This window comes from Manis javanica, chromosome 15 (genome assembly GCF_040802235.1).
Source record: "Manis javanica isolate MJ-LG chromosome 15, MJ_LKY, whole genome shotgun sequence".
In the NCBI taxonomy this organism is placed as follows: Eukaryota; Metazoa; Chordata; class Mammalia; order Pholidota; family Manidae; genus Manis; species Manis javanica.
In genome coordinates, this window is record NC_133170.1 from 30,456,395 (window position 1) to 30,482,962 (window position 26,568).

Genomic DNA, 26,568 nt, shown 5'->3' on the forward strand with positions numbered 1-26,568 from the left:
TTACACAAGTAGGAAAAGCTGTCATGTGGGCAAGGGTGGCTTAAGTCAACAGTTTATTGTTGACAATGAATTTAGTTGTTCCGGGTTGAAAAACATGGTGTAGGACATGGTGATTGTCAAGGAGCTTGTATCCAATGCAGTGTGTATTCTAGTTGCCCCTGCTGTATTTGTATTTTAAAACGTTCATAATGGGCTAGCTTCATGATATCTACCAATCTCTGTTTTTAAAACCAACTTTTTGTAAACCTGAAACTGTAGCTTTTGAGAAACACAAAATTGAAAAATAGTAACTACGTATCAGATGACTTAATATGAATTGTGTAGCAAAACCCGTCTAAGTGGAGTTCATCCAGATAAACTGTGGGTATTGCCTAGCAAACTAGCTCTTACGAATCTTGCGTCCGGTAGCTTCCAAACCACTCACTCTGAGCGTGGTCCTCAGCTAGGCAACGCGCTTCGGAGCTCGTTCCTCAGCGGGCGCTCTGATGCGGTCGCTTACGTTTAAGGGCTTCCCGCTTTTACCCGTTGGGCTGAGACTTTAACTGCCATCTGATTTCCCGGTCGGACTTCCTGCTCTGGCTAGTGCCCCCTGGTGCTCATCACCTGTACAATCGAGTAGTTTTGAGGAGCAAAGGGGTCCAAGGAGCCCACGGATGCTTCCAAGAAAAGCATCTCATTACTGAGCACTGGATGATGCAGACTTCCTCTACGCCCCAAGCCACGGTATAAATTACATGTGTACACTCATGTTCTTCTAGAGAAAGGGGATCTTTCACTAAATTATCAAGATGGAAATTAAGTTTCAGTCACTACGCGGGCAAAAGTCAGCTCAGCTCTCTTAAGTTTGTGACAAAAGACGCAACGATATGTGGACCTTATCTTTTCTCGAATCCCCCCCGCACCGTTTTTTTCTGGCAAAACAGAGTTCCCTAGGATCCTGGATTTCAGGAGGGCAGCCCGTCTTTGACAGCCAGAATTTCTATCTTGGGGATGGAGCTCGGAAACTGGCTTTAATTGTTCTGGGAGGGAGGAGGATGCAAGGTAATTCGGCCTCCTTCCCCAATTCATTTAGGCAATATAAATCTTATGCGCAATGTTAGCAAAGGTTTTTTTTTTAACCCTAACGGAAGGCGTGTTCAGTTCCCGGCTCCGCCTTTCCCCTCCAGCCCCGCGCCCCTAGTCACTCGACACTACTGCGGCTCTCCATTAAAGATGGACAACAGATCATTTTTCATTGCATGGCTACCCTAAGAGCGCTCTCGCCCCGGCAGAGCATGATGGGAGTCTCTCCTCTCGTCCTGCCTCCCTCTTCTTTTTTTTTTCCTTCTCATCTTCCACAATTAATCCATACATAATGATTCTGCTAGCTAGCACAGACTTGAGGATGGGGTTTAGCAAACCACGGTGACGCTCCTCCCATCAGCCTTCCAGACGGGGCGGTTTCCAGAGGAAACTACAGCTCCCATGAGGCATCAAGTTAAGTCACCGCAGGGCATCATGGAAGTCATAGGCGCCTTCCTCCTGAGTCCCTTGTGCTCCTTAAATGTACGAACTACAAATCCCAGAGAGCCTCGGTCCTGGCACGCGTGCGCGGGAACCCCGCGAGCGGGGTGGGGGCGGGGCTGCCCCAGGCGGCAGGGGGCGGGGTCGGAGCGGGCTGTGTGAAGGCTTCAGACTCCCGGCGCCATTTAGCGCGGAGCGTTTCCTCAGCGGGTGCGGCTGTTCTACCTCGGCCACTCTGCACCCCCATCTTCTGTGACAGAAGGCGCCTGGTGGGGGTGACTGCTCTTTCCTTTCCCCAGCCCCCTTCACCCAGTCCTCCCGGTCTCCTCTACTCTCGGCCCCGAGAAGCAGCGGAGCTCGGGCCCCGCGGTGAGCGGCCCTCCCCTCTCCACTTCCCTCCCTCCGTCAACCCCCGGCACCGGCCCGGGAGGAGACGGCGTCTGCCAGGCCCGGGGCGGGCGGGAGGCCTCGGGGAAGGGAGGGCCGCTCCTCAGGTGCCGAGGCTTCGGCCCTTCGCATCCGGGCGATGGGCGCCCTGTGAGATTGGTTCCCCGGCTGGGGGCGCGTGTGGGAGGAGGCGACCGCCTGCCTGACTGACCCGGAGCCTGGCCGCCCGCCCTCGCCTTCCTCGGCTCCTCCCACTCGCTCTGGCCCGGGAGCTGCCACCGTTCGGGAGCCCGTGCTCGTCCCTGCCGCGCGTCGCCGCCGCCCTCGGGGCCTAGCCCGCCCAGCCCGGGCAGCGGCGGCAGCATTGCCGCCGCATCCGCTTCGCCTCAGTGCCGGCTCCGCGCCCTGCCCCTCATGACTGCGGCGCCCCCGCTGCCCCAGCCTTCCCGGCCGCTCGCCGCAGGATGGATGCGGACCGCGAGGCGCTAACTCCTGTGGCTCAGCTCCTCGATCGCCCGCCGACGAGCCTGCCTTGGGAGCTGCAGCAGCCGACGCAGCTGGGTCCCGTGTCCCGCCCCTCGTTCGGGGCGGCTAGTCAGTGTTGAGTGAGGAGCCGTCCCGGCTGCGGTAGCGGGACCTGCAGGCCTCCACCGCTCCTCGCTGGCGGCCCCGCACTCTCCATTCACAAATCTTAGCCAGCTCGCCCCGCTCCCGCCGACGACCATGTCTGGGGGCGCCGCAGAGAAGCAGAGCAGCACTCCGAGCTCCCTGTTCCTCTCGCCGCCGGCGCCTTCCCCCAAGAACGGCTCCAGCTCCGATTCCTCTGTGGGGGAGAAGCTGGGCGCCGCGGGCACCGACGCTGGAACAGGCCGGACTGAGGAGTACCGGCGTCGCCGCCACACTATGGACAAGGACAGCCGTGGGGCAGCCGCGACCACCACCACCACCGAGCATCGGTTCTTCCGCCGCAGCGTCATCTGCGACTCCAACGCCACTGCGCTGGAACTGCCCGGCCTCCCGTTCGCCCTGCCGCAGCCTGGCGTCGCCGCGGTTGTTCCGCAGAGTGCTCCGCCGGAGCCCCACCGCGAGGACACCTTGACCGCCGCTGCCGCGGCCCGGGTAGCCCAGCAGCCGCCCGCCGCGGCTGCCCCTGGGGAAGCACCCCCCGCGGGCCCTGCCGCCGCGACTGCCCGCAGCAGTACCAGCCGAGACCGCCAAGTTTCCCAGCCCAACCATGTGGGGAGCAGGGAGGATCCTCCGTCGGCGAGAAGTGGCAGCGGCGGGGGCAGCACCAGGGAGCCACAGGAGGAACGGAGCCAGCAACAGGATGATATCGAAGAACTGGAGACCAAGGCTGTGGGAATGTCCAATGATGGCCGCTTTCTCAAGTTTGACATCGAAATTGGCAGAGGCTCCTTTAAGACGGTCTACAAAGGTCTGGACACTGAAACCACTGTAGAGGTCGCCTGGTGTGAACTGCAGGTATAGCCCCACTAACTTCTTTATTTTACAGTGGTTTGCATCCAGATTTGGCTCGGTTAAGCCAGTTTACTGAGTTCCCCCTTTATATATCATTCTCACACTGTTCTGAGTTGGGGGGTGGCAACTCGTGGAGAAGATTGAAACTAGAATTTGGGGCATGTCGCTGGATAGAGAAAGAATTTTTGGTAGCTTGAGAGATTTGCTACTAGGGGAGGAGTGATGAAAATCGCCTTAGAACAAACACATTGCCTGTTGGTATTGTTTTAGTGTCTGGCAGGAAATTTAGGATTAGTGGGGGAAGTTTTTAAATTGGGAAAGTAGGGCCATTCTTGCCTTGTGCGTTTCAGTCTCATCAGAGGCTCTGCAGTGATTAGCCACTAGTGTGTTACATGCGTGCTTCCATCCCTGTGATCAGGCTATTCTTTTTAAATACGAATATATCTTCCTTTGGCTATATCTTAGTTGGAGGTTGCACAGGCATTCAATATAAAGTATAAAAAGACTTTTCTTCTCTGGATAAATGTCTTGGGACAACAGTAAAGTACAATAAGTGTTATTATTTTTCCCCCTAATAATGTTTAAGCCTTATGGTAGCTAGCGGTTGGTCTGCTATTAAATAAAACTGGTATGTCTTCAGCCCATCCACTCAACAGTGAATAGTACAAGAGCTCATGTAAATTTATGTAAGTGCTTGGAGAGTTGTACTGTCTTTATCGTTGTGTTAATCTTGTTATGAAAGGTTTTTAAGCCAAACTTTTCCAAGAGTCCAAAGGAGTCACAGTGCTTCGCGTTTAATCTTTCCGGGAGGGAGGATTTTCAGGTGTAAATAATGGTGTCATTCTGGTTGACAGGTACATTCTAGGTTTAAATAGCTGGATTTGGGCTACTGGTTGCTTGACCTGAGGCAGCTTGATTGAATGTTGCCCTTACTAGGAAATGAACATAGGTTATTGGAAGGAGCAGCATTTCCCTCACTGAAAAAGTCAGCTACCTTATACATGAAAAATATCATAATCTGTATTCTTCTTGCCAAGAATGGGAACAAGGTGAAATAGAATATGAAAGTAACTGAGTGACTTACGAATTTATGTTAGCCACGAGCTAAAAGGTTGACACTTAACCCTTTGAATGTCAACTTTAAATGACCAAAGGCCATATCAAATGTGAAGGGAAATTAACTCAACACGTGGAAGGAATTAAACTTGAAAACTGACAATTTCTTTAGGAACATAATTTCTTCTGTTTTACAGTTAACGATATAGAACTAATAAGGCATTGTGAAATAAAAACTCGATTTTATGGTGGTTTATAGTTGGAGAGGTGGCAGACCTTTGGGAAAAAAAACAAACAATTTTTCCTATTAGTCAGTCATAACTCAAAAAATTTAGGTGTGATTCCTTTTGGTTTACAGGCAAAAATTTAGTTACAGGCAGACCCCTGTTTCTTTTTTGTGCCAAGGGTGTCTGTTGCTACTGAGCCTGGATTTTATTCTTCTGTTTTAGTTTTATATTTGAATTGGTGCTTTTAACAATTTTTTGTTCTTAATTGCTTACCGTTCTCTCAAGACTGGACCCAAGTAAATGGTTATATAGATTAATTTTCTTAGTTACAGTAACTTTGTAGTCTTCTCAGAATGTAATGTGTTTACCTTTACTACTACCTGGAGTTTTCTGATAGTTTATTATCTTTTTATTGAAGTATTGCTATGCGGTGTTATTGATGGTTTTAAATATGCAACACAGTGGTTCAGCATTCACCCATATTATCAAGTTCTCACTCCCTCCCATAGTTTATCTTTGAACTAATGATAGAGTAGAAAAAACTAAATTTATCTAATATCACAAGAATTTTGCCTACGCTTCTCATATTTTCTTAGAACTCATGACTTCTTGGATTCTTGTACTCTGGGTAGACATGGGCAAGGTCAGACTGAAGACTGGTATCCTTATATATAATATTGCCATATTATTTTTAACTTAAGGATTTGGCTGCAGAACCAAATGAATCCTAGCTCATTGAGTGGTACCCTGGTTTAGAAACTTCATATGTTGTTTGACCCTCCTACAGTTTTTCTTTTTTTTTTTTCTTTTTTTTATTAAGGTATGATTGATATACACTCTTATGAAGGTTTCACATGAAAAAACAATGTGGTTACTACATTTACCCCTATAATCAAGTCCCACCGATACCCCAATGCAGTCACTGTCCATCAGTGCAGCAAGTTGCCAGAGATCCACTATGTTCCTTATCTGTGATACATTGTTCTCCCCATGATCCCCCACACGATGTGTACTAAACATAATACTCCTCAGTCCCCTTCTCCCTCCCTCCCCACCCGCCCTCCCACAACCCTCCCCTTTGGTAACCACTAGTTCATTCTTGGAGTTTGTGAGTCTGCTGCCATTTTGTTCCTTCAGGTTTGCTACATTGTTATACTCCACAAATGAGGGAAATCATTTGGCACTTGTCTTTCTCTGCCTGGCTTATTTCACTGAGCATAATGCCCTCCAGCTCCATCCATGTTGTTGCAAATGGTAGGATTTCCTTCTTTCTTATGGCTAATAGAATTCCATTGTATGTATCTACCACATCTTCTTTATCCATTCATCTACTGATGGACACTTAGGTTGCTTCCATATCTTGGCTATTGTAAAAAGTGCTGCTATAAACGTAGGGGTACATATGTCTTTTTGAATCTGAGAGGTTGTATTCTTTGGGTATATTCCAAGGAGTGAGATTCCAGGGTCAAATGGTATTTCTATTTTTAGTTTTTTGAGGAACCTCCATATTGCTTTCTGCAATGGTTGAACTAGCTTACATTCCCACCAGCAGTGTAGGAGGGTTCCCCCTTTCTCCGCATTCTCGCAAGCATTTGTTGTTGTTAGTCTTTTGGATGGTGGCGATCCTTACTGGTGTGAGGTGATATCTCATTGTGCTTTTAATTTGCATTTCCCTGATGATTAGTGATGTGGAGCATCTTCTCATGTGCCCGTTGGCCATCTGAAATTCTTCTTTGAAGAACTGTCTCTTCATATCCTTTGCCCATTTGTTAATCGGGTTATTTGCTTTTTGGGTGTTGAGGTGTGTAAGTTTTTTATATATTTTGGATGTTAACCCCTTGTCGGATATGTCATTTATAAATATATTCTCCCATACTGTAGGATGCCTTTTTGTTTTGTTGATGATGTCCTTTGCTATACAAAAACTTTTTAGTTTGATGTAGTCCCATGAGTTCATTTTTGCTTTTGTTTCCCTTGCTCTAGGAGATGGGTTCAGGAAGAAGTTACTCATGCTTTTACTCAGGAGATGTTCGCCTATGTTGTCTTCTAAGAGTTTTATGGTTTCATGACTACATTCAAGTCTTTTAATTCATTTTGAGTTTACTTTTGTGTATGGGGTTAAACAATAATCCAGTTTCATTCTCTTGCATGTAGCTATCCAGTTTTGCCAACACGAGCTGTTGAAGAGGATGTCATTTCCCCATTGTATGTCCATGGTTCCTATATCATATATTAATTGACCATATATGGTTGGGTTTATATCGGCGCTCTAGTCTGTTCCATTGGTCTATGGGTCTGTTCTTGTGCCAGTACCAAGTTGTCTTGATTACTGTGGCTTTGTAGTAGAGCTTGAAGTTGGGGAGTGTAATTCCCCCTGCTTTATTCTTCCTTCTCAGGATTGCTTTGACTATTTGAGGTCTTCTGTGGTTCCATATGAATTTTAGGACGATTTTCTGTAGTTAATTGAATGCTGTTGGTATTTTGATAGGAATTACATTGAATCTATAGATTGCTTTAGGCAGGATGGCCATTTTGACAATATTAATTCTTCCTATCCATGAACATGGAATGTGTTTCCATTTATTGGTATCTTCTTTAATTTCTCTCGTCGGTGTCTTGTAGTTTTCAGAGTATAGGTCTTTCACTTCATTGGTTAGGTTTATTCCTAGGTATTTTATTCTTTTTGATGCAATTGTGAATGGAATTGTTTTCCTGATTTCTCTTTCTGCTAGTTCATTGTTAGTGTATAGGACTGCCACAGATTTCTGTGTATTAATTTTGTATCCTGCAACTCTGCTGAATTCAGATATTAGATCTAGTAGTTTTGGAGTGGATTCTTTAGGGTTTTTTATTGTACAATATCTTGTCATCTGCAAACAGGGATAGTTTAAATTCTTCCTTACCAATCTGGATGACTTATTTCTTTGTGTTGTCTGATTGTCATGGCTAGTACCTCTGGTACTATGTTGAATATAAGTGGGAAAAGTGGGCATCCTTGTCTTGTTCCCAATCTTAAAGAAAAAGCTTTCAGCTTCTCGCTGTTAAGTATAATGTTGGCTGTGGGTTTGTCATATATGGCCTTTATTTTGTTGAGGTACTTGCCCTCTATAACCATTTTGTTGAGAGTTTTTATCATGAATGGATGTTGAATTTTGTCAAATGCTTTTTTAGCATCTATGGAGGTGATCATGTGGTTTTTGTCCTTTTTGTTGATGTGGTGGATGATGTTGATGGATTTTCAAATGTTGTACCGTCCTTGCATCCCTGGAATAAATCCTACTTGATCATGATGAATGATCTTTTTGATGTATTTTTGAATTCGGTTTGCTAATATTTTGTTGAGTATTTTTGCATCTATGTTCATCAGGGATATTGGTATGTAATTTTCTTTTTTTGTGGTATCTTTGCTGGTTTTGGTATTAGAGTGATGCTAGCCTCATAGAATGAGTTTAGAAGTATTCCCTCCTCTGACCCTCCTACAGTTTTTCATTTTGATTTTTAAAATGTGATTATCCTATCCCCAGCATCCTTTATTGCAGTGCTTGTCCAGTATTTTTGTGTTTTTGACTAGGACACTTGCCTAATAAACACATATATGGTAGGTTAGTGCTTGAGTTTTTGTCTGGGTGCAAACTAAAGGACAAGCCAAGGAATTACTAAAGTATTGGGAAAAAGGAAAATATGTATACTTCTAACATATTTTTCACTGAATGTATACTCCAACATATTTTTCTGTAGGAAAACAGGAGAAATACTGTGTTCAGTTGTCGAGTTAAGCATCTTAATGGATTAAAAGTGAAAGAAATGTTAGGTTATTCTGCCTGCTTGCTTGTTAAAAAACCTGAAATTATAGAGCAGGTAAATCACTTACTTAAATTGGTAAAGAACAAAAATTAAAATGGTTAAGATACAATAATTTGGAAAATGTTAAAGAATTTGTGGTCTTAGTAGATGGCTAATTAGTAAATCTCAAATGAAGCAATTCAGTTTTGGTGTGAAAGTCACTGTCAGATTTCTGGAGAAATATGATCCTGTAACCATGGCAGATCCCAGCCTTCTGGTTCAGGTATTATTTTATCACTTCAAATGGAGAAATAGGCTTTTTGGGATGGAGAGTGGGGGAGTGTAGTAAACAAATAAAACTTGTTCACCTTGAACTTGTTTTTAGAGCCACAGTATATATAGCTGTCTATTAAAACAGTTTGATACCATGGGATCTTAAGTGATAACTGACATCCTTTAAGACAGATTTTTTAATCTGGTTTTATTAAGCAAATTACATGTCTTAACACTAACTTGCCTTGGTCAGAAAATATTACTGCTAGACTTTGCAGAGTTTACTTTGCTTTTCTGTGGGGGTTGGGGGACTGGGAGAAATCTTGTTTTATTAAGAAATGTAGCATAATTTGCTTTAAGAAAACAGTTATGCACAGATTTAGGAGTGACTTACTTACTTTTCTCCCCAAGTTGCTAAATACTAAGTTCACCTTATATATTGATTAGATTGTTTACAGATCTACTTGAAAGGGGAGGTCAAATAATAAATTTTGTTTTCTGGCTTTTAGTAAATTAAGGCTCATGTCTCATCATAACTATATGATAATCATGTTTTATAAGAAGTTTAGCAATGCTGCAGAAATGGGATGTGGTTCTGTGATTAAGAAACCATAACATTACTTTGCTGTAGTTCTTAAAGTAACTCCATGAACTGAACCTTCCAGTTTGAATATTGAGGATTTCTTTATCTTTGCTTTTAAAATTTGTGCCATATTCCTTTTCTTAAGGTGAGAATATGCAGTAATTTTTGGTGCTAGGAACTAGATTTCAGGGAGAAGTCTTTGGAGTTAGTTTTTTAATTCTCAAAGTCTGATGAGTGTAGGCAAAATTGTGATAACTCAAGGAGCTGCCTTGTAAATTAAAGAATGATTGGTGACTTGTTTGAAAAAATTACTTTTCCATTCTAAACAGAACAGAATAAAATTAAAGACAGGATGATTTTGGTTAGGTAAGATTTGATTTAAAATATATGTAGATTTAATGCTGTAGGAAAGAAACTTTGTGGTAAAGGAACTGAAAATTATATTTAGGCTGATTTTTAATGATGTGTTTAGTTCTTAGTCTTAGAAGGTTAAGTGTTTTCCTTTTCTCTCAATCTTTTCCCTCACTTTCAGTATCACAGGTGTTTTTCCAGTGTAAGAACTGGCAAAGAGAGGTTTTTTAAAAAATTTTTCATTAAGGTATGTATAATAGATACGAAGGTTTCACATGAAAAATGTGGTTAGTACATCCATATTATCAAGCCCCCCCGCCCCATACCCCATTGAAGTCACTATTCATCAGTGTAGTAAGATGCCACAGAGTCCCTACTTGTCTTCAAGAGAGGTTGTTTTTGTATAAAACAAATTGGCAATCTATTGTTGTCTGGTGACTTGAGTTCATATTTGACATTCATATTGAAGTACAAGAGCCTGCTGATTTTGAGGCTACCTATGAAGATTTGTTTGATTTGTTTACATTTATGCTTGAAAAATCATGTAGTAACTCTTCTATTGCTGCCACTTATATAGGAGGAAGTTTGGGGTTGAACATGGTGTCATCAGTGCTTTCAAATTTAGTTTTACTTTTCCTCTGTCTGACTTAATTAATTTCATGACCTGTCACTGTCCCAGATATTTCCAGAATTTGTTAAGATCTTTTTCCTTTTATGACCTTTCTTAGTGTTCAAATTTATTTGAAATTGTTCATATTGTCTATTACACTAGCCTTCAAGCTCTTTGAAGATATAAGTAGACACTCAATATACTTTAATAAATAAGTTTTTTTTCTCTAGATCTCAGGGTTGTTTCATCCATATTCCTTGCCTTTCTTTGGTCCACAGCAGATTCTCTAATGATGAATTCAGAGAGTTCACTGTGGCATTATACAATACTGCACAATGGAAAAGCAATACACTTGGGTTCTGTGTAACCCGATTATCTGACCCTGAGTGAGTCTGTAGTGCTTATTTTATTAGTAGTAACATGTCTTACCAACTTAACAGGACTGAGGATCAACTGAAACACTACGTGAAGATACTTTGAAAATGTGAAGTGTTATATACAATATAATAAAAGGATAGTGGTGCTAAAAAAAAAATCCATTTTGAAGGCCATAGTTGTCACTTGTTACAAACTGGGCGTTTTAAACTTTTGGTTAAAGTTGGATTTTAGGAACTTTTTTGCGTTGTCAACTTAGGAATTTTTTCAAATCTTAAAAGTGGAGCAGCTTTTCAGACTGAAATGAAGTTTCCAGAAGTTCTTCTTAAGAGCGTGTTTATTTAGAAGAGGATGGTGCCCTTGACAGTTGGCACACTAAATTTTGTAAACAGTTGTACAATAATTGGTTTATTCGTACATTCTACCAATATGAGAGGAAAAATGTCAGTAATTTGCTTAGTTTTGTGATTGACTTAATTTAGATTTTTTAGATGGGCTTTCATGAAGAATTATTTTTTGATGTTGTAACTTGAATATTAGCATTGCAAGCCTGAGCTATTAAATGTGCTTGGCAAATGAATGTGCTTAGTGATTTTTAGAAAAGACTCTTCTGATAAACTGTTGTCATCACAAGCAAATACAGTTTTCTCAGAAATTTAAGAATTAAAGAATAAGAAAGAGTTTTTGGAAATCTCTTTGGTATACCTATCATACTCAGGTTAGTTAAGAGAAACTACACTAATTATTACTATAGATGCCTTTTGTGTGGCCAAGGTTCAGCTTCTCAACAATAGATGAACTGGTTTTTGTCAGAGTGTGCGTGGCGGATGGTCTTGTGTTAATCAAACACAAACTAATATATGGACCCAATGGTGAGAGGTGAAACTACTGGTGTGCACATTTTCTCTGTAAGTAGATAGAGGTAAACAGAGGGCATGGGATAATGATAAGATCATCTTCATGGCTAATAGTTTTGAGCTAAATAACCTGAAGTATCCATCTCCAGGTGAATACTCTTCTTACTTGGGACTAGTACAGATCATTGTGGATTAAGGTAAATTTGGGAAATGCAACAGATCATCTCTAACATGGCTGAAGTATTCCTAGACATTAATATTTACATATTCTTTGAACTCTCCACACATCTCTCCCACATAATACTCAGCTATAGACAGTGGAGTGTAACTAAGGGATTGTAAGCAAAAAATTAATTGGTTAGATTTGCAGAGTGGTAATTGTTGAGAATTGATTTATGGAGGATTTCAAGGGTCCTCCTGATACAATTAGTTAGGGTCTGAGTATGAGATTTCTGGGCCTGAATGAGAGCTGTAATAGAGGAGTAGAATCTTAAAATACTTAGGAGATTATATATGCAGGATTTAGTGATTCATTGATATTTGGAGGAAAAATGGAGCATGGATAGAGGGCGGGGATAGATGGTGGAACTGTCACCTGAGGGAGGGAGTAAGAAAGAATAGGGTTTTTCTTTAAGAGGAGAAGAGGGGTATGGAGATGAGTTTAATTTGACAGATTGAGTTTGAGGTATTTGTGAAACCTCCAGGAAGAAGTTCAATAGGTAGTTGGATATATTACTGAAGCTCAAAGAATAAGGTCTGAGGTAGAGATAGAGGCTGTTGATTCTTGTGTCTATTTTAGTTATGACTGAAATAATGGAAGTAAATGAAATCATCTAGGGTGAGGAGATACACACACACACACACACACACATGTAGAGAGAGAGAGAGAAACAGAGGAAGAGACGGGAGAATAATGGTCCTAGGGCAAAATAGGAATAATTAATGGGTGGGCAAAGGAAAAATGAGCCCAGGCGTTAGACTAAATAGAACTCTAGCAAGAATGGTAATATCAAGGGAATAAAATTTCAAGAAAACAATATAGCAGAGAAGTTCAATTTGCATAGTAGTAATTGTGGAGAATGGATTTTAGAAGGATTAAAAAGCGATAGAGAAATTAGTTAGACTGTTGAAATTGTGTATCGTTTGGCAGTTAACAAGTCATTAATAACAAAACTCAGGATTGCCTAAGAGGATAGTTGAATAAGGCAGCATAATGTAAGTAGATGTAAGTCACTGGTAATTTGCTATATTTTTGCCCTGTTCACTAGCCTCATGTGGCAATTAAAATTGATAAAAATGAAATAAAATTTAAAAACTCAGTCCTTCAGATGCACTAGCCACATGTTAAGTGTTCAAAAGCCATGTGTGGTTGCCATATTGGATGGCACAGATATAGAACATTTCCATCATTGCAGAAAGTTCTTTTGGAACATGTGTCTAGATCTTGTGTTCAGTTATGCTTTTTTTAAGAAAAAGCTTTATTGAGATAGAATTCACAAACTATAAAGAATATACAGTGGTGTCTTTATAACCTGTTACCCATTTTAAAAATGTATCCTCTATTAGCAGTACAAAACAGTCTTTCCTTTTTTAGAATAAGAATAAAAAATGTTACCACTTTGAAGAATTACATGTAGAATTAACAAAGATTAACATGTTACATTATATTTGGTGATCTTACAGAAGAGTGGAAAGTTTGCAGTGGGTTAAGGAAGTAGCTGAGGAAGGTTAGATGGAGACACTAAGAGTATGCCATTTCTTTAGACAAGTTTGAATGAATTATGGGGCAAGAAAAATTGGGTAAGTAGAGAGCAGGATTGAGGATAAGATGGATAGATAAGCAAGGAAAGGTCTTGAGAGGTTACAGCATCAAAATGCAGTATTTTATGTGCTTTCTCTGCCTCAGCATCCAACAAAAGTCTCTTCTAAGCCAATTAATGTTTTATTTTTGTTTATTCTTTGAAGATAGTTAAATTCAATGCAAGTAAGTTTTCACATGTCACACCATTTATCCACTTGTTTACTGATACTCAGTTGAGCATTGGGAGTAATCTGTTGAATCTTTTTTTTTTTTTTGGTATCTTTAATATACAATCACATGAGCAACATTGTGGTTACTAGATTCCCCCCATTATCAAGTCCCCACTGCATACCCCATTACAATCTCTGTCCATCAGTGTAGTAAGATGCTATAGAGTCACTACTTGTGTTCCCTGTGCTATACTTGCTTCCTTGTGTGTGTGCTAATCGTAATGCCCCTTATTCCCCTTATCTCTCCCTTCCCATCCATCCTCCCCAGTCCCTTTCACTTTGGCAACTGTTAGTCCATTCTTGGGTTCTGTGAGTCTGCTGCTGTTTTGTTCCTACAGTTTTTACTTGGTTCTTATACTTCACGGATGAGTGGAATCATTTGATACTTGTCTTTCTCCACCTGGCTTATTTCACTGAGCATAATACGCTCTAGCTCCATCTGTGTTGTTCTAAATGGTAGGATTTGTTTTCTTCTTATGGCTGAATAATACTCCATTGTATATATTTACCACATCTCCTTTATCCGTTCATCTACTGATGGACACTTAAGGTTGCTTCCATTTCTTGATTATTGTAAATAGTGCTGCGATAAACATAAGGGTGCATATGTCTTTTTGAAACTGGGATCCTGCATTCTTAGGATAAATTCCTAGGAGTGGAATTCCTGGGTCAAATGTTATATCTATTTTTAGTTTTTTGAGGAACTTCTATACTGCTTTCCACAATGGTTGAACTATTTTACATTCCCACCAGCAGTGTAGGAGGATTCCCCTTTCTCCACATCCTCACCAACATTTGTTGTTCCTAGTCTTTTCTATGTTGGTCATCCTAACTGCTGTGAGGTGATATCTCATTGTGGTTTTAATTTGCATTTCCATGATAATTAGCGATGTGGAGCATTTTTTCATGTGCCTGTTGGTCATCTGAATTTCTTCTTTGGAGGAGTGTCTGTTCATATCCTCTGCCCATTTTTTTAATAAGGTTATTTGCTTTTTGGGTGTTAAGGCATGTGAGTTCTTTATATATTTTGGATGTTAACCCCTTGTCAGGTATGTTATTTACAAATATATTTTTCCATACTGTAGGATGCCTTTTTGTTCTGCTGATGGTGTCCTTTGCTGTACAGAAGGTTTTTAGCACAGTGTAGTCCCATTTGTTGATTTTTTATTTTGTTTCCCTTCCCCAAGGAGATATGTTAAGGAAAAAGTTGCTAATGTTTATATTCAAGGGAGTTTTGCCTATGTTTTCTTCCAAGAGTTTTATGGTTTCATGACCTAACATTCAGGTCTTTGATCCATTTTGAGTTTTTCTTTTGTGTATGGGGTTAGACAATAATCCAGTATCATTCTCTTGCATGTAGCTGTCCAGTTTTGCCAACACCAGTTGTTGAAGAGGCTGTCATTTCCTCAAATATGTTGATTCTTTTAAACAGTTTTTTTCTCCTGTAAATTCTGGCATTCGTACCACACTTGCATATTAATATGATGTGGTGATATATACTTTATATATTTTTTAAGTGGAGCATCTCTCTGAAATGACCATATTTGTGTGTCACTTGAGGAAATGATTTGAAATAAATTCCATTATAAGAAAAGTTCTGAATTACTTAAACACTGTTTCTAGGATGTGGCCAGAGTGGACTTTTCTACAACAGAAAGTCGAAATACTGCATATACTTCTCCAGGCTTTGTCTTTCTATAGAGTGTTCCTTGCTAATTAATCTGGCAAGGTATTAATAATTACTAATATTATCAGAGCCCTTTTTTTGTGACAGGCACAGTGCTATGCCCAGAGCATATTATTTGTAATTGTAATTCTCAAAACAATGTAAAGCAGATGTTTTCTTAATTTTGTATTTGAAGAAACTAACTCAGGTTTCATAACTTAAGATCACATGGCATTTTCTGAGTCCTTGTTCTTTATACTACAGAATACTTCAGTTAAGCCAAGAAGATGAGTTTGAATTCTAGTGGAATTTTAAGTCCTTTTGCTCTGTTATAGCAATTACAATTTGTTGTTGAGCATCTTACACCTTTTATACTTTAACTTTATGAAATACATCTGCACATAAAAGGCCTTTTAGTCTCTCTACACTGTGGATTCTGTAAGGAGGAAGCTAACAGGTTTATTTTGGTAACTTGCTGTGTTCAGAGTTTTTTAGATGCTATTTACAATGGTCATCACAGAGACTTCTGTTTAGACTTAAGTATTGGAGAAGGAATGTTATTTCTAGTGGTCTGTGTGTATCAAATTTCCATCTAATAGAGACAAATTGAATGGCTTTGTAGTGTTAGGATTTTTGACACGATTGTTCATTTTCAAGTTTTACATTGTTAGTAAGAAATAATTGGACATCTAAATTCCTAAAATTATTAGGAACCAGTGCCGTATGTTTACTCATTAGGGAACCAGAGTTAAGGATATCACAGTATGAACATACAGACCAACATGTTATTGTATAATTTCCATAGGATTTAGTTTTATTTACTTTGCAGATTGAGGTTATATAGTTGGTTAGCTTAGATCTTAATACTGACAGTATAAATTGACTTTTTTCCCTTGATTTTTTTTCTTTAATCTTGTTACCTCTTTCCTCTCCACTGTTTACTTTGACATTATATATGCTATTGAGAAGGATTTGGCTTTTTTACTTGCATAATCTCCAAATAAAAATCTCATCTAAATTACATAATTATATTTTGAAATCCTCTGGAATGTTTAGTTTATTCAGCATTGTTAAGAAAACAAGATGTTACATCAGTCTAGTAAGATTTTCAGGGATAAAGTGTTTTCTTTTTGAAGTATCAAGACTTAAACAATTTGATAAAACTCTTAAAAGTGTATCAGTTTGCCTACATACCCACCAGCACAGACTGATCAGCATATCATCCCAGATGCTTGGATTCCTGGATGTTCTTTAGACTAAAACAGCTCTTTGAAATCAGACAATCCCTTTTATACTAGGGTAATCCATACTTGAGCACCTCAAAATATGGCAGTTTTTTCAAAATAGTCCTATGGTGGTTAAGGTAGCTGAGTTCAGTAGAGGTTTTCAGCTTCAGCTACACATAGTATAAGTCACCCCTTGCTCTTTATCCCCAAGCATAGGTTTAGACTTTCATTCTCCCTTCTTTAAGCTAAGTGATATTATTGTGTATGGTCAGGGTGGTAGAAACTTTCCTGCCAGTGGACCTCATTCAGGGCCATCTCAATTCGTAAGAGAATTTCTAATAAAAGTAAACTTAAAAGGGCCTCAGAGTCTCAGTTGCTTACCAGAAGCCTTCTTGGCCCATACTTCTGCACACTTTCTGTTAGCTCAGTACTGTTTAGTATTATTGGTAGAGACAGCTTTTCTCAAGTCAAAAACAGCCTGTTATGTACCCTTTCTCTATGGCAAGAGATACCTGTTTGTTTCAATTACATAACTGAGTAGGGCCACTCAAGTGATTCTTCCCAGAACAAAGGTGACTGCTAAATGCATTGCTCTTTTCTCTCCAGACCAAAAAAAAAAAATCATCAGCAATTTTTAAATGATAGATTGTCAACTTAAATATTTGTTCTGCCTTATCAGGCACCTACATAGAGGTTCTAGTTTAGGTTTACTTTGGGTGGATAAATTGTCTGTGTTACATTTACACCAGTTTATTTATCTACATAGAGGTACTAGTTTAGATTTTACTTTCGGTGGGTGAATTGTCTGTGTTACATTTATGCCAGTTTATTTATCTCTATAGATTTTTTTACTTGTACATAAGGTGGGTGACCATAGTGAAATTTTGCTGGTGAGCATCCTATGGCTAAAGCACAACTTTGATTTCTGTAATAAGAATCTTGACCATTTTTTGTCCCTCTTACAAGGAAAAAAAGAAATTGCCACACTTCCCGTAAATATCACTATTAAACAGACTTTCACAGTTTTACTGAGTATGTACTCAGTGTGAATACCTGATTAGTTTATGTTTTAAAAATCTGTCACCCTTACCATCTTAATGGGTAAAAAGATGACTGACTTTTTTTAACAACCAGTACTTAGCTAAATGGTACATAATATTTTTTCCTTCTAAATGTGATGGATACAGTAATACTTTCTTAAAAAACTTTTTACTGTGAAATATTTTCAAACACACGTTATACCAGATTTAGCCAGAAGCTGCCTTCTCTGTCCTTTTTATTAATGTCTTTATCATTTTTTTATGTTACTCTAACTTCCTGCATAAAATATTCCAGGTTCGTTCTTAATATTTCCCTACCCCAGCGCTGGACCAGCTGTTTCTCCAAGGAGCCTGGTTCATTATAGCATAGAATGGAATTCAGAAAACTAGATCTGAATGTCATTCAGGTATGCTCATTGCCACTTGGGGTAGGGGGGAGTATCGCTGTTTCTAGGTTCATAGTAAGGAGCTCAAATAACTGCATGCATGTGTGTTTATACCTTTCTCTCTCTCTCCATGTATGTACATTTATCTGTATGTGTATATTGAAAGCCATGAATTCACATTGCTATCTCTAATTTCAGTTCAATATAGAGTTAATTCTAGCTCTCTTCTTTTCCATATATATGCCTCCCTACTCCAGGAGTGAGAAACTTGGTTCTCATAAGTATATGTATGACTTTACATAATCCCCCTGTACGTAGCTGTGGCATAATGAGAAATACGTGTTTCATTTTTGGCCCCAGTTCCTGACACAGAGCTGCTAACTCCCTTTGAATTTCCAGAGTGATGGGAGCACATTTCTAAAGAGGTGACTCTTGGCTGGCTCCTAGGTATTAAAGACTGGTCCCAGAAAGGTCCCAGACCCTAGGCATGATGAGAGGGTTGGAACTTTCAGCCTACCTCGCATGCTCACCTCTGGGGAGATGAGCTGCGAATTTAGTTGATCACTAATGGCTGATGATTATGTAATGAAACCTCCATAAAAACCCCTAAACAATGGAGTTCAGAGAGCATCCAGGTTGCTGGGAAGGTGGTACACTGGAGAAGGCATGGAAGCTGTGCAGCCCTCCCATATATTGCCCCATTCATCTCTTCCATGTGGCTGTTCCTGGATTGTATCGAAAGTGTTCTGAATTTTGTGAGTCACTCTAGCAAATTATCAAACCTGAGGGAGTTGTTGGAGGTCATGGGAGCCCCAGTTTATAGCTTGTTGTTAGAGATATTGGTGGCAACTTTACTGGGACTGAAGCTAGCATCTGAAGTGTGGGGTGTCTTGTGGACCTGAGCCCTTACCTGTGGGATTTGCCCTCTCTCCAGGTAATTAGTGTCAGAAATGACTTGAATCGTAGGATATCTGCTTGGTGTACAGAGAATTGAAAGATTTGTTGGTGGTGTGAAAAACATACACATTTGGTATCAGTGTTGAGAGTAAAACTGGGAATACAGTCTTTTAGCTCCTCTGTGCAGTTGTCCTCTCAGGTATCCTTCTCACTGCAGCAGGGCTGCTATCTCTTCATCCTCAGATATCTTCCTTTCTGATAGCAGTACTCTTTTAAAATGAATTTATTACCTGTCCTTTTATATTCTTTCTACTGCTGTTTTTGGGGATATGATGCAGTGTTTAACTTGAGAGGAAAACAGGTGGTTTGAACTGTGCTGAATTTTCTTCGTAATTGTAGAAGGTTGAAATAAGGGAGGAGAGTTTTTTCCTCACATTCACAATCATTCCCTAGGAACATAGGTAACTTTTGGGAATGTTAGTATCAAATTCAATTTATAATTGTTCTCTAAGGTCTTTTCTGATGAAAATTTAGCATCCAAATGAAGATGTGCTGTTTGTACAATATATACTGGGTTTTGAAGACTTACTATTAAAAAACATTTAAAATATTCCCATATAAAAAATAAGATTACATGTTGAAATGACATTTGGGTATATTAGGTATATTAAAATACTATAATGTCATCTGTTTCTTTTTACTTGTTTAAATGTGGCTATTTGAAAATTTTAAATTGCATATATAGCTGTTGGCTGTAAATTACATTATATTTCTGTTGGCCATCACCAATGTCTACTGTTCTGTTAAAATAAAATGCTGTAAAAGAGCTGATGCTGCCCTAAATTAAGTTTACTATTTCCTTTTTAAAAATATCTTAGCACCTTCCTTTTGTGGTTTCTTTCATTAGTACCCTTTACAAGCCATAATATTTTGCTGTTGCTGAAAACAGAAATTTGGGCTTTTTAATCTTTTTAGTTTGTGGTGCTTTAAATATCTGATTATTATGAAAATTGGCACTTAGTTTTTTAAAGTTTTACTTTGTCTTTTGTTATTTCCAACATATTTGTATTAGAAATGACATTATGGTCTTGTTTTGAGTACTTCAGTTGTTGCTAAGAGAATATTAGAAATCAGTTTTTAGTGCAAATATCTTGAAATGTATGGTAGATTTATTTCAGATAAACTGCTAATGCATGTTTGGGTACATCATGAATATGTAAACATGCTGCTTTCTTTATATTTTTCAATAATTTCTAGCCATTGTGGCTCCTTAAAATTGTCAGCCAGTTTAGTACCCATACTCATATTTTAATGATACTGAGAATTCAGATAAATTGATTTTTTGTATCTTTTGCTTAAAAAAGAGACATTATAGTTCAGCTATTTGCTTGCACTGTTTTTCCAAAATAGTTAATTCTTTAATTGTTCCTATAAAATAAAAAGGATGAAAAGCTTACTGAATAAATAGCTAATAAAGTTGAAATACACTGAAGATGCCAAGACAGTGCTTTTCATGCTTTAAATGGTAATTAAGTGAGCACAGAAACCTATTTTCCTTTTGTATAAGGGCCTTTTGATAGTCATTGTTTAGAGCTACTGCTAGTTTGATTTTGACTCAGTTATCTGAATTATAGACTTCATTTATTTCCACCTTGGTTTTTATAATCATCCTTAAGTGACACAAAAAAAAAGTTTTTAAGGAAAAAACTTTATAGAAGTAATGTATTCTCATTATAGAAATTAAGGAATTACGGGAAAAAAGGAAATACAAACCACCTGCAATTAGTCAGTCCCTTCATCCAAAAGATAAGCATTGTTAGCATTTGTCATAGTTTAATTGCTTTGTGTTTGCTTTTTGTCTGTGTAGTTGTGATTGTGCTGTATGTACAGTTGGCTTGTTTTACCATTTAAAACTTTGAGGTTTTTAAAACAACAAATACTGTAATTGTAATTGGTGTGTTGTGTTTACATGCTGTAAGTTGTGATCATGCTGTATGGCAGCTTAATTTGTGTGATTTACTTCACAGAAAAAAATTCTATGTTAACGTTTAGAAATTTTAGATAAACTGGTGTTGTTTGTACACAGCTATAATTGTTTTGTTCCTTTATACTACTGCGCATGCAGTTGGACATACAGTTTCAGAACATTCTGATCTTAGGTTAGAATGTACAACCCTTGAATTCCTGCTTGAGTATTACATCTTTTTAATTCTCAAGAAAATCTGTTGAATATCTGGCCCACAAATGCCAACATTTAATTACAGTTGGCTCTAGAAGATTGATGGACTGATGCCGTAGATCACTCTGAATAGAAGTTTAAAGTCATGGTTGGTATATTACAAAGCTGATTATTTTTTACTTTAAGCCTTTGTTCAGAGATTTGCATAAAGTTCATTCACTGCCTTTCATGATTTTGCACATGGTCCAAATATTTTAAATCATTAGTTTGCTTTTAGAGCAGTGTTACTGTGGTTGACAAGTTTATAAGAGCCAAGTGTTAGGGACTTTAATAACAGTACATTGAAAGTCCTTTGAGGAAGTTTAGTTTTGTATATTGACTAAACTACAGGGGGAAAAAACCTTAGTGTTTTTCCTACTTCCTACCCATTTAAGATAACTTCAGTCTGCTTCCTTCATTTAAATTTTCAGTTAAATCTACATTAGAGCACACCAAAGATGTTTAGAAAGTACATGAAATTCTTAATGCATTTAAAGAGAACTACTTCCTAATTGTTTTATTTTACAGAAGTAATCTATACTTGAGATGTCTTAGAAAAGACAGGGAAAAATAGACAAAATAACCTAACTAAAATTCCATCACTAAAAGACCATGCTGATGTATCAGTTTGAAATATTTTCTTTTGTCTCTCTCTCTCTCTCCCTCTCTCTCAAGATGGGTTTTATATTTATTCAACAAATATTTATAGAACTCATGTGTGCCAGGTACTCTCTTAGTTGGCAAATAGAGGGAAAATCCTGCCCTCTGAACTTAAGCACTGCTGGAATCATAGTGTGTGTGTGTGTAATTTTATGCTATGATAATTTTGTAATTTACTGTAACATAAGAATTCTTATTAGTATTTTTAGCAGCTGTTCGATAATTACTTACATGGAAACACCACAATTTACCCCCAGTGTTTTTAGGTATTTTTTTCTTTTATAAACATGGTAGGCATAAGTGTTACTCTATAAGGTTGTAACTATGAAATATCATATTCCTGTTCTACTAAAACTTAATCTGTGTTGTGTCTTCACCTAATTTAGTTTGTCATTAATCTCTGCACAGCTCCTCCTCCTGCCAGTCCTTACATAGCTTCATACAGGCCAGAACTTTACTAGGAAAGCGCTTTCCAGTATTCTACCTACAGTGATTGTCAATGGCATGCTGATTTATGTAATCCTGGAAGGTTTTTTTGAAGGCCAGGTCACAGAGAATCTTGGATAATAGGATTTTTTGCAGAATTTTCTAAAATAAAGTTCTAACCATCATCTCTCTTATCGCCACCCCATCCTCACACCCCGCCCCACCCCACCCATGCAGTTCTCATTGCAGGTGAGGGTACTGATTTCGGTCTGGGAGAATCTTTCTATCCCCCTTTTTCATCCAGTTTCTACTTTGAATTCCCTTCATTCCTCCCATCCTCTCCCTCTCAGGTACAGTCCAGCTGAACTCTCTTTGGGCCTACGCTGTCACACACAGAAGCCAGGTAAGGGGATTGTCTTTTAATTGCTGGTTCTAGAATAACACAAAAGACCCTAAGGCTAGGGACTACATAGACTTTGCAACAGAGAAAAGGAATTACCTGTTGCCTTGAGAACAAAATATGAAATAATACCTCAGACTTCACTGTTTATTTTCTTAGGATTAAATTTCAGAAATGCAGTTACTGATTCTAAGGGTATGAACATTTAAATACTTTTCTCTACATATTGTCAGAATATTTTCTAGAATAAATATACTTTTGTATATTTTCAGTGACCCCAGAGTTCTTATTTCACTGCCCATTTATCAACAGTTACCTTGAAAATTTCTCATTGCTTTATGTATTTTTTATTTCTTTAGAATCTTCCCCCATATACTTGATAATGAATTGCATATCCTCTTTTGCCTTTTGATATACTTTGCTAAGTGTCAGGTGCTTTTGTTAACAATTTCCATAAATTCTTAAAATCGAAATTAATAAGTTCCATTTTCAGCAAATATTTTTCAGTATTAGGAATTGTCAGCAATACCATTTTTTTCTTCATGAGACTTAAATTTTTTTAAAAGTAGTTTTAGGTTTACCACCTAAAATTGAGGGGGTAAGGTACAAAGATTTCCCATTATATCCCTGCTTCTTTCTCTAGTAATATGCACTTAGGATTTTTTATGTCTTTTCATGTCTTCATAGCCCATTTCTTTTATTGCTGAGTAATATTCCATTATCTGGATATACCAGCTTATTTATCCATTCACTTACTAAAGGACATCTTGGTTGCTTTCAAGTATGAATAAAACAGCTGTAAACATTTGTATGTAGGTTTTGTGTTGACATAAGTTTTCAACTTCTTTGGGTAAGTTATCAAGGAGCATAATTGCTGGATTGAATAATAAGAGTAGGTTTAGTTTTATGAGCCCAACTATTTTCCAGAGTGGCTCCCTACTAGCAATGAATGTTAGAGTTTCTGTTGCTCCACATCCTCCTCACCAGCATTTGGTGGTGGTGGTGATCCAGATTTTGATCACTCTGATAGATAGATAGTGGTGTCTCACTGTTTTAATTTGCATTTCCCTGATGACTTCTGTGGAGAATCTTTTTATATGTTTATTTGCCATATGAATATTTTCTTTGGTGAGGTGTCATGTCTTTGGCCCATTTTTTAACCAGTTTGAAAACAGAGTTCTTTGTATATTTTGGATCACAGTCCTTTATCAGATACATCTTTTGTAAATATTTTCTCTTAATCTGTTGTTTGTCTTCTAATGGTTTTGTATTGTCATTGTCTGATTCTTTTGTATTATCTTAGATTTTGTTTCCTCATTACTTGTATTACAGTGAGTCTACCCTGTAAAGCTGATAAATGAAATTTCTAATTTCTTACCTTCCTGATCTTGGTATTTAAAAATTGCTTTGTCTTTATGGGCATATTTATCCTATACTATTAAGATGCAAATTTTATTTTAATATGCACAAATATATTTTAAAAAATGTGCTAGTTCCTCATCAGTGTTTAAAATTTTACTTTTACAATTAGTAGATATTCCCTCATTTCTGTATTCTTTATTAGTAGTTAGGAAGTAAATTAAGACATAATGCAATAACCTAAATGGCACATCAAGTAGTACTGTTTCTTGTGACAGAAATCATTTCTGATTCAATTGTCTTTAAATTTCTGTCTTATTATGACAAGTTGTGTTTTTGTTAGCAATTCTGTAGCATCAGTGTGAAGTTTGATCACGTCTGAAGTGTGTATGTCTTTGTTTTTAAAGGACTTGGGGAAGTGGTGAGGATTTGAGACTATTTATGGATCAGACACTGTTTTATGTATTTTTTCATTTAATTCTTGTGGCACATAGATATCAATCACCATTTTACAGGTGAAGAGACTGAACTTGAATAATTTGCCAGCATCATGACTAGCAAATGGTAGAAGTGGGAGTTTGAGCCTACATCATTCTTGTTTCTTTCTTTTTCCCTTTTCATTTTTGTTTTGAAAGTTAGCATGCTTCTCTTCAGTCTTTGTAATTAACTACCTTGTAGTGGGCACTAAAATGAATAGGTCAAGTTGTGTGTATGATCCAAAGACTGAATTGATAATTTCTCAATTTTCAATCTAATCTTTGGTGTTGTTAAGTATGTGAAGTTCAGATTGAATCTCACTGTGTTCTTGTTCTGTGTGGCACTTGTATCTGGGCTGGTGCTTTGAGAGAGAAATTGTGTGGTTTCCAAGGACTTCCAAGAGGCAGTAGAAAAAAACGGGGACCTAGGTAAGAATATGAACTACAGGAAATTAACCAGTAATCCTGTGTTTGAGTCATAGTTGTTGACAAGAATATTTAAAAACCCTATTCACACATAGTAGATGCTCATTCAGAAGTGTTGAAGATAAAGGGTTGGACTAAGTGACCTTGGTCCCTTTTATTACTATTCTGGGATTTATTGAGAATTAGGTACATATGTTAAATTTATTCCACGATGTGCAGCAATACTTTTTGTCATGAAGGACATTATGTTTACTAGGCTCCCTCTTTCACCAAGTCCCCCCCACATCCCCGTTCACAGTCACTGTCCATCAGCATAGTAAGATGTTGTAAAATCACTACTCGTCTTCTCTGTGTTGCACAGCCCTCCCCGTGCCCCCCCCACACTATACATGCTAATTGTAATGCCCCCTTTTTTTTTTCCCGCCCTTATCCCTCCCTTCCCACCCGTCCTCCCCAGTCCCTTTCCCTTTGGTAACTATTAGTCCATTCTTGGGTTCTGTGCTTCTGCTGCTGTTTTGTTCCTTCAGTTTTCTTTTGTTCTTATACTCCACATATGAGTGAAATCATTTGGTACTTGTCTTTCTCCGCCTGGCTTATTTCACTGAGCATAATACTCTCCAGCTCCATCCATGTTGTTGCGAATGGTAGGATTTGTTTTTTTCTTATGGCTGAGTAATATTCCATTGTGTATATGTACCACATCTTCTTTATCCATTCATCTACTGATGGACATTTAGGTTGCTTCCATATCTTGGCTATTGTAAATAGTGCAGCGATAAACATAGGGGTGCATCTTTCTTTTTCAAACTGGAGTGCTGCATTCTTGGGGTAAATTCCTAGAAGTGGGATTCCTGGGTCAAATGATATTTCTATTTTGAGCATTTTGAGGAACCTCCATACTGCTTTCCACAATGGTTGAACTAATTTACATTTCCACCAGCAGTGTAGGCGGGTTCCCCTTTCTCCACAACCTCACCAACATTTGTTGTTATTTGTGAAAGACTAGATTTTATCAGTGTAGTTAGATGCTTCATATTACTTTGGGCCACACAAGGTCTGCTCAAATTTTGAGATAGAACTAGGTATAGTCTTTTGTGGAACTATTACCCAGCTGTGTAATTTCTCAAATATTATTATGATTTGTGAGCCGGGAAGCATTTGAAGAGAAAGGGTGACAGCAAAGCCTGCGATAATATGGTACTTATTTAAAAATAACAAATGATATTTAGTGTTCTATTTCACTGCAGTTGCTTGTTGAAACAAATATTAATACTACGTGGTAGCTATTTTAAAAATGAATTTACTGCAGACCCATGAAACTTTAGAATGTTTGGCTTCCAGAAATGTGCAGTATTTTTTCATCTGTCTTTGTGTCCTGTTTAGATATGGTAGAATTGTACTATTAAGCTTTTGAGGTATTTACTTCTGAGTTGTAGTTACAGGTAAGTATGACCCAAACATAGTTAAAAACTTTTGGCAATGGATACTTTGTTAGTTGTTTTAGAAGGACTTCAAGCTTAGTGCCCTAGCTAGAAATCTGTAAATAGTAGCTGGTTTTGGGTTTCCTAATGATTTAAATTATATTTTCATCTAAGAAGAACTATCTTACAGCCTAAGTGAGTTGAAGTCTTGGCTTCTGATAAGGGTTAAATTTTGTTTAAACTGTTTGTTTGAGCTGTGGGAAACCAGAAGAGGGTTGTTGTCTTACAGTATTTAATATTTAGATGTTTTTCATACTTGTGACTATGATTGGTGCCTGAGTTTTTAAAAAGTCTTATAAAGATGTTAAAATTTGTGTAGATATGCTAATTGTAAGATATTTTGATGAGATATTAAATGTAACAAATCTAGAAAAGAGTTAACATAAAGTGAT

General features: G+C 38.3%; 1 protein-coding gene across 15 annotated transcripts in view; it reads left to right on the forward strand.

The window, feature by feature from the left end:
* The first annotated feature begins 1,659 nt into the window (after positions 1–1,659).
* Positions 1,660–26,568, forward strand: part of WNK1 (WNK lysine deficient protein kinase 1) — a 179,231-nt gene continuing 154,322 nt past the window's right edge. For 6 of the 15 annotated variants that reach the window (XM_073223909.1, XM_073223911.1, XM_073223912.1 and 3 more), the window contains exon 1: positions 1,661–3,372. In XM_073223909.1, the coding sequence (XP_073080010.1) occupies positions 2,614–3,372 (759 nt within the window). In that variant the 5' untranslated portion in view covers positions 1,661–2,613. Of the gene's footprint in view, positions 3,373–26,568 lie in introns of all 15 variants that reach the window. The other 9 variants (XM_073223926.1, XM_073223917.1, XM_073223918.1 and 6 more) reach the window with 4 other exon arrangements.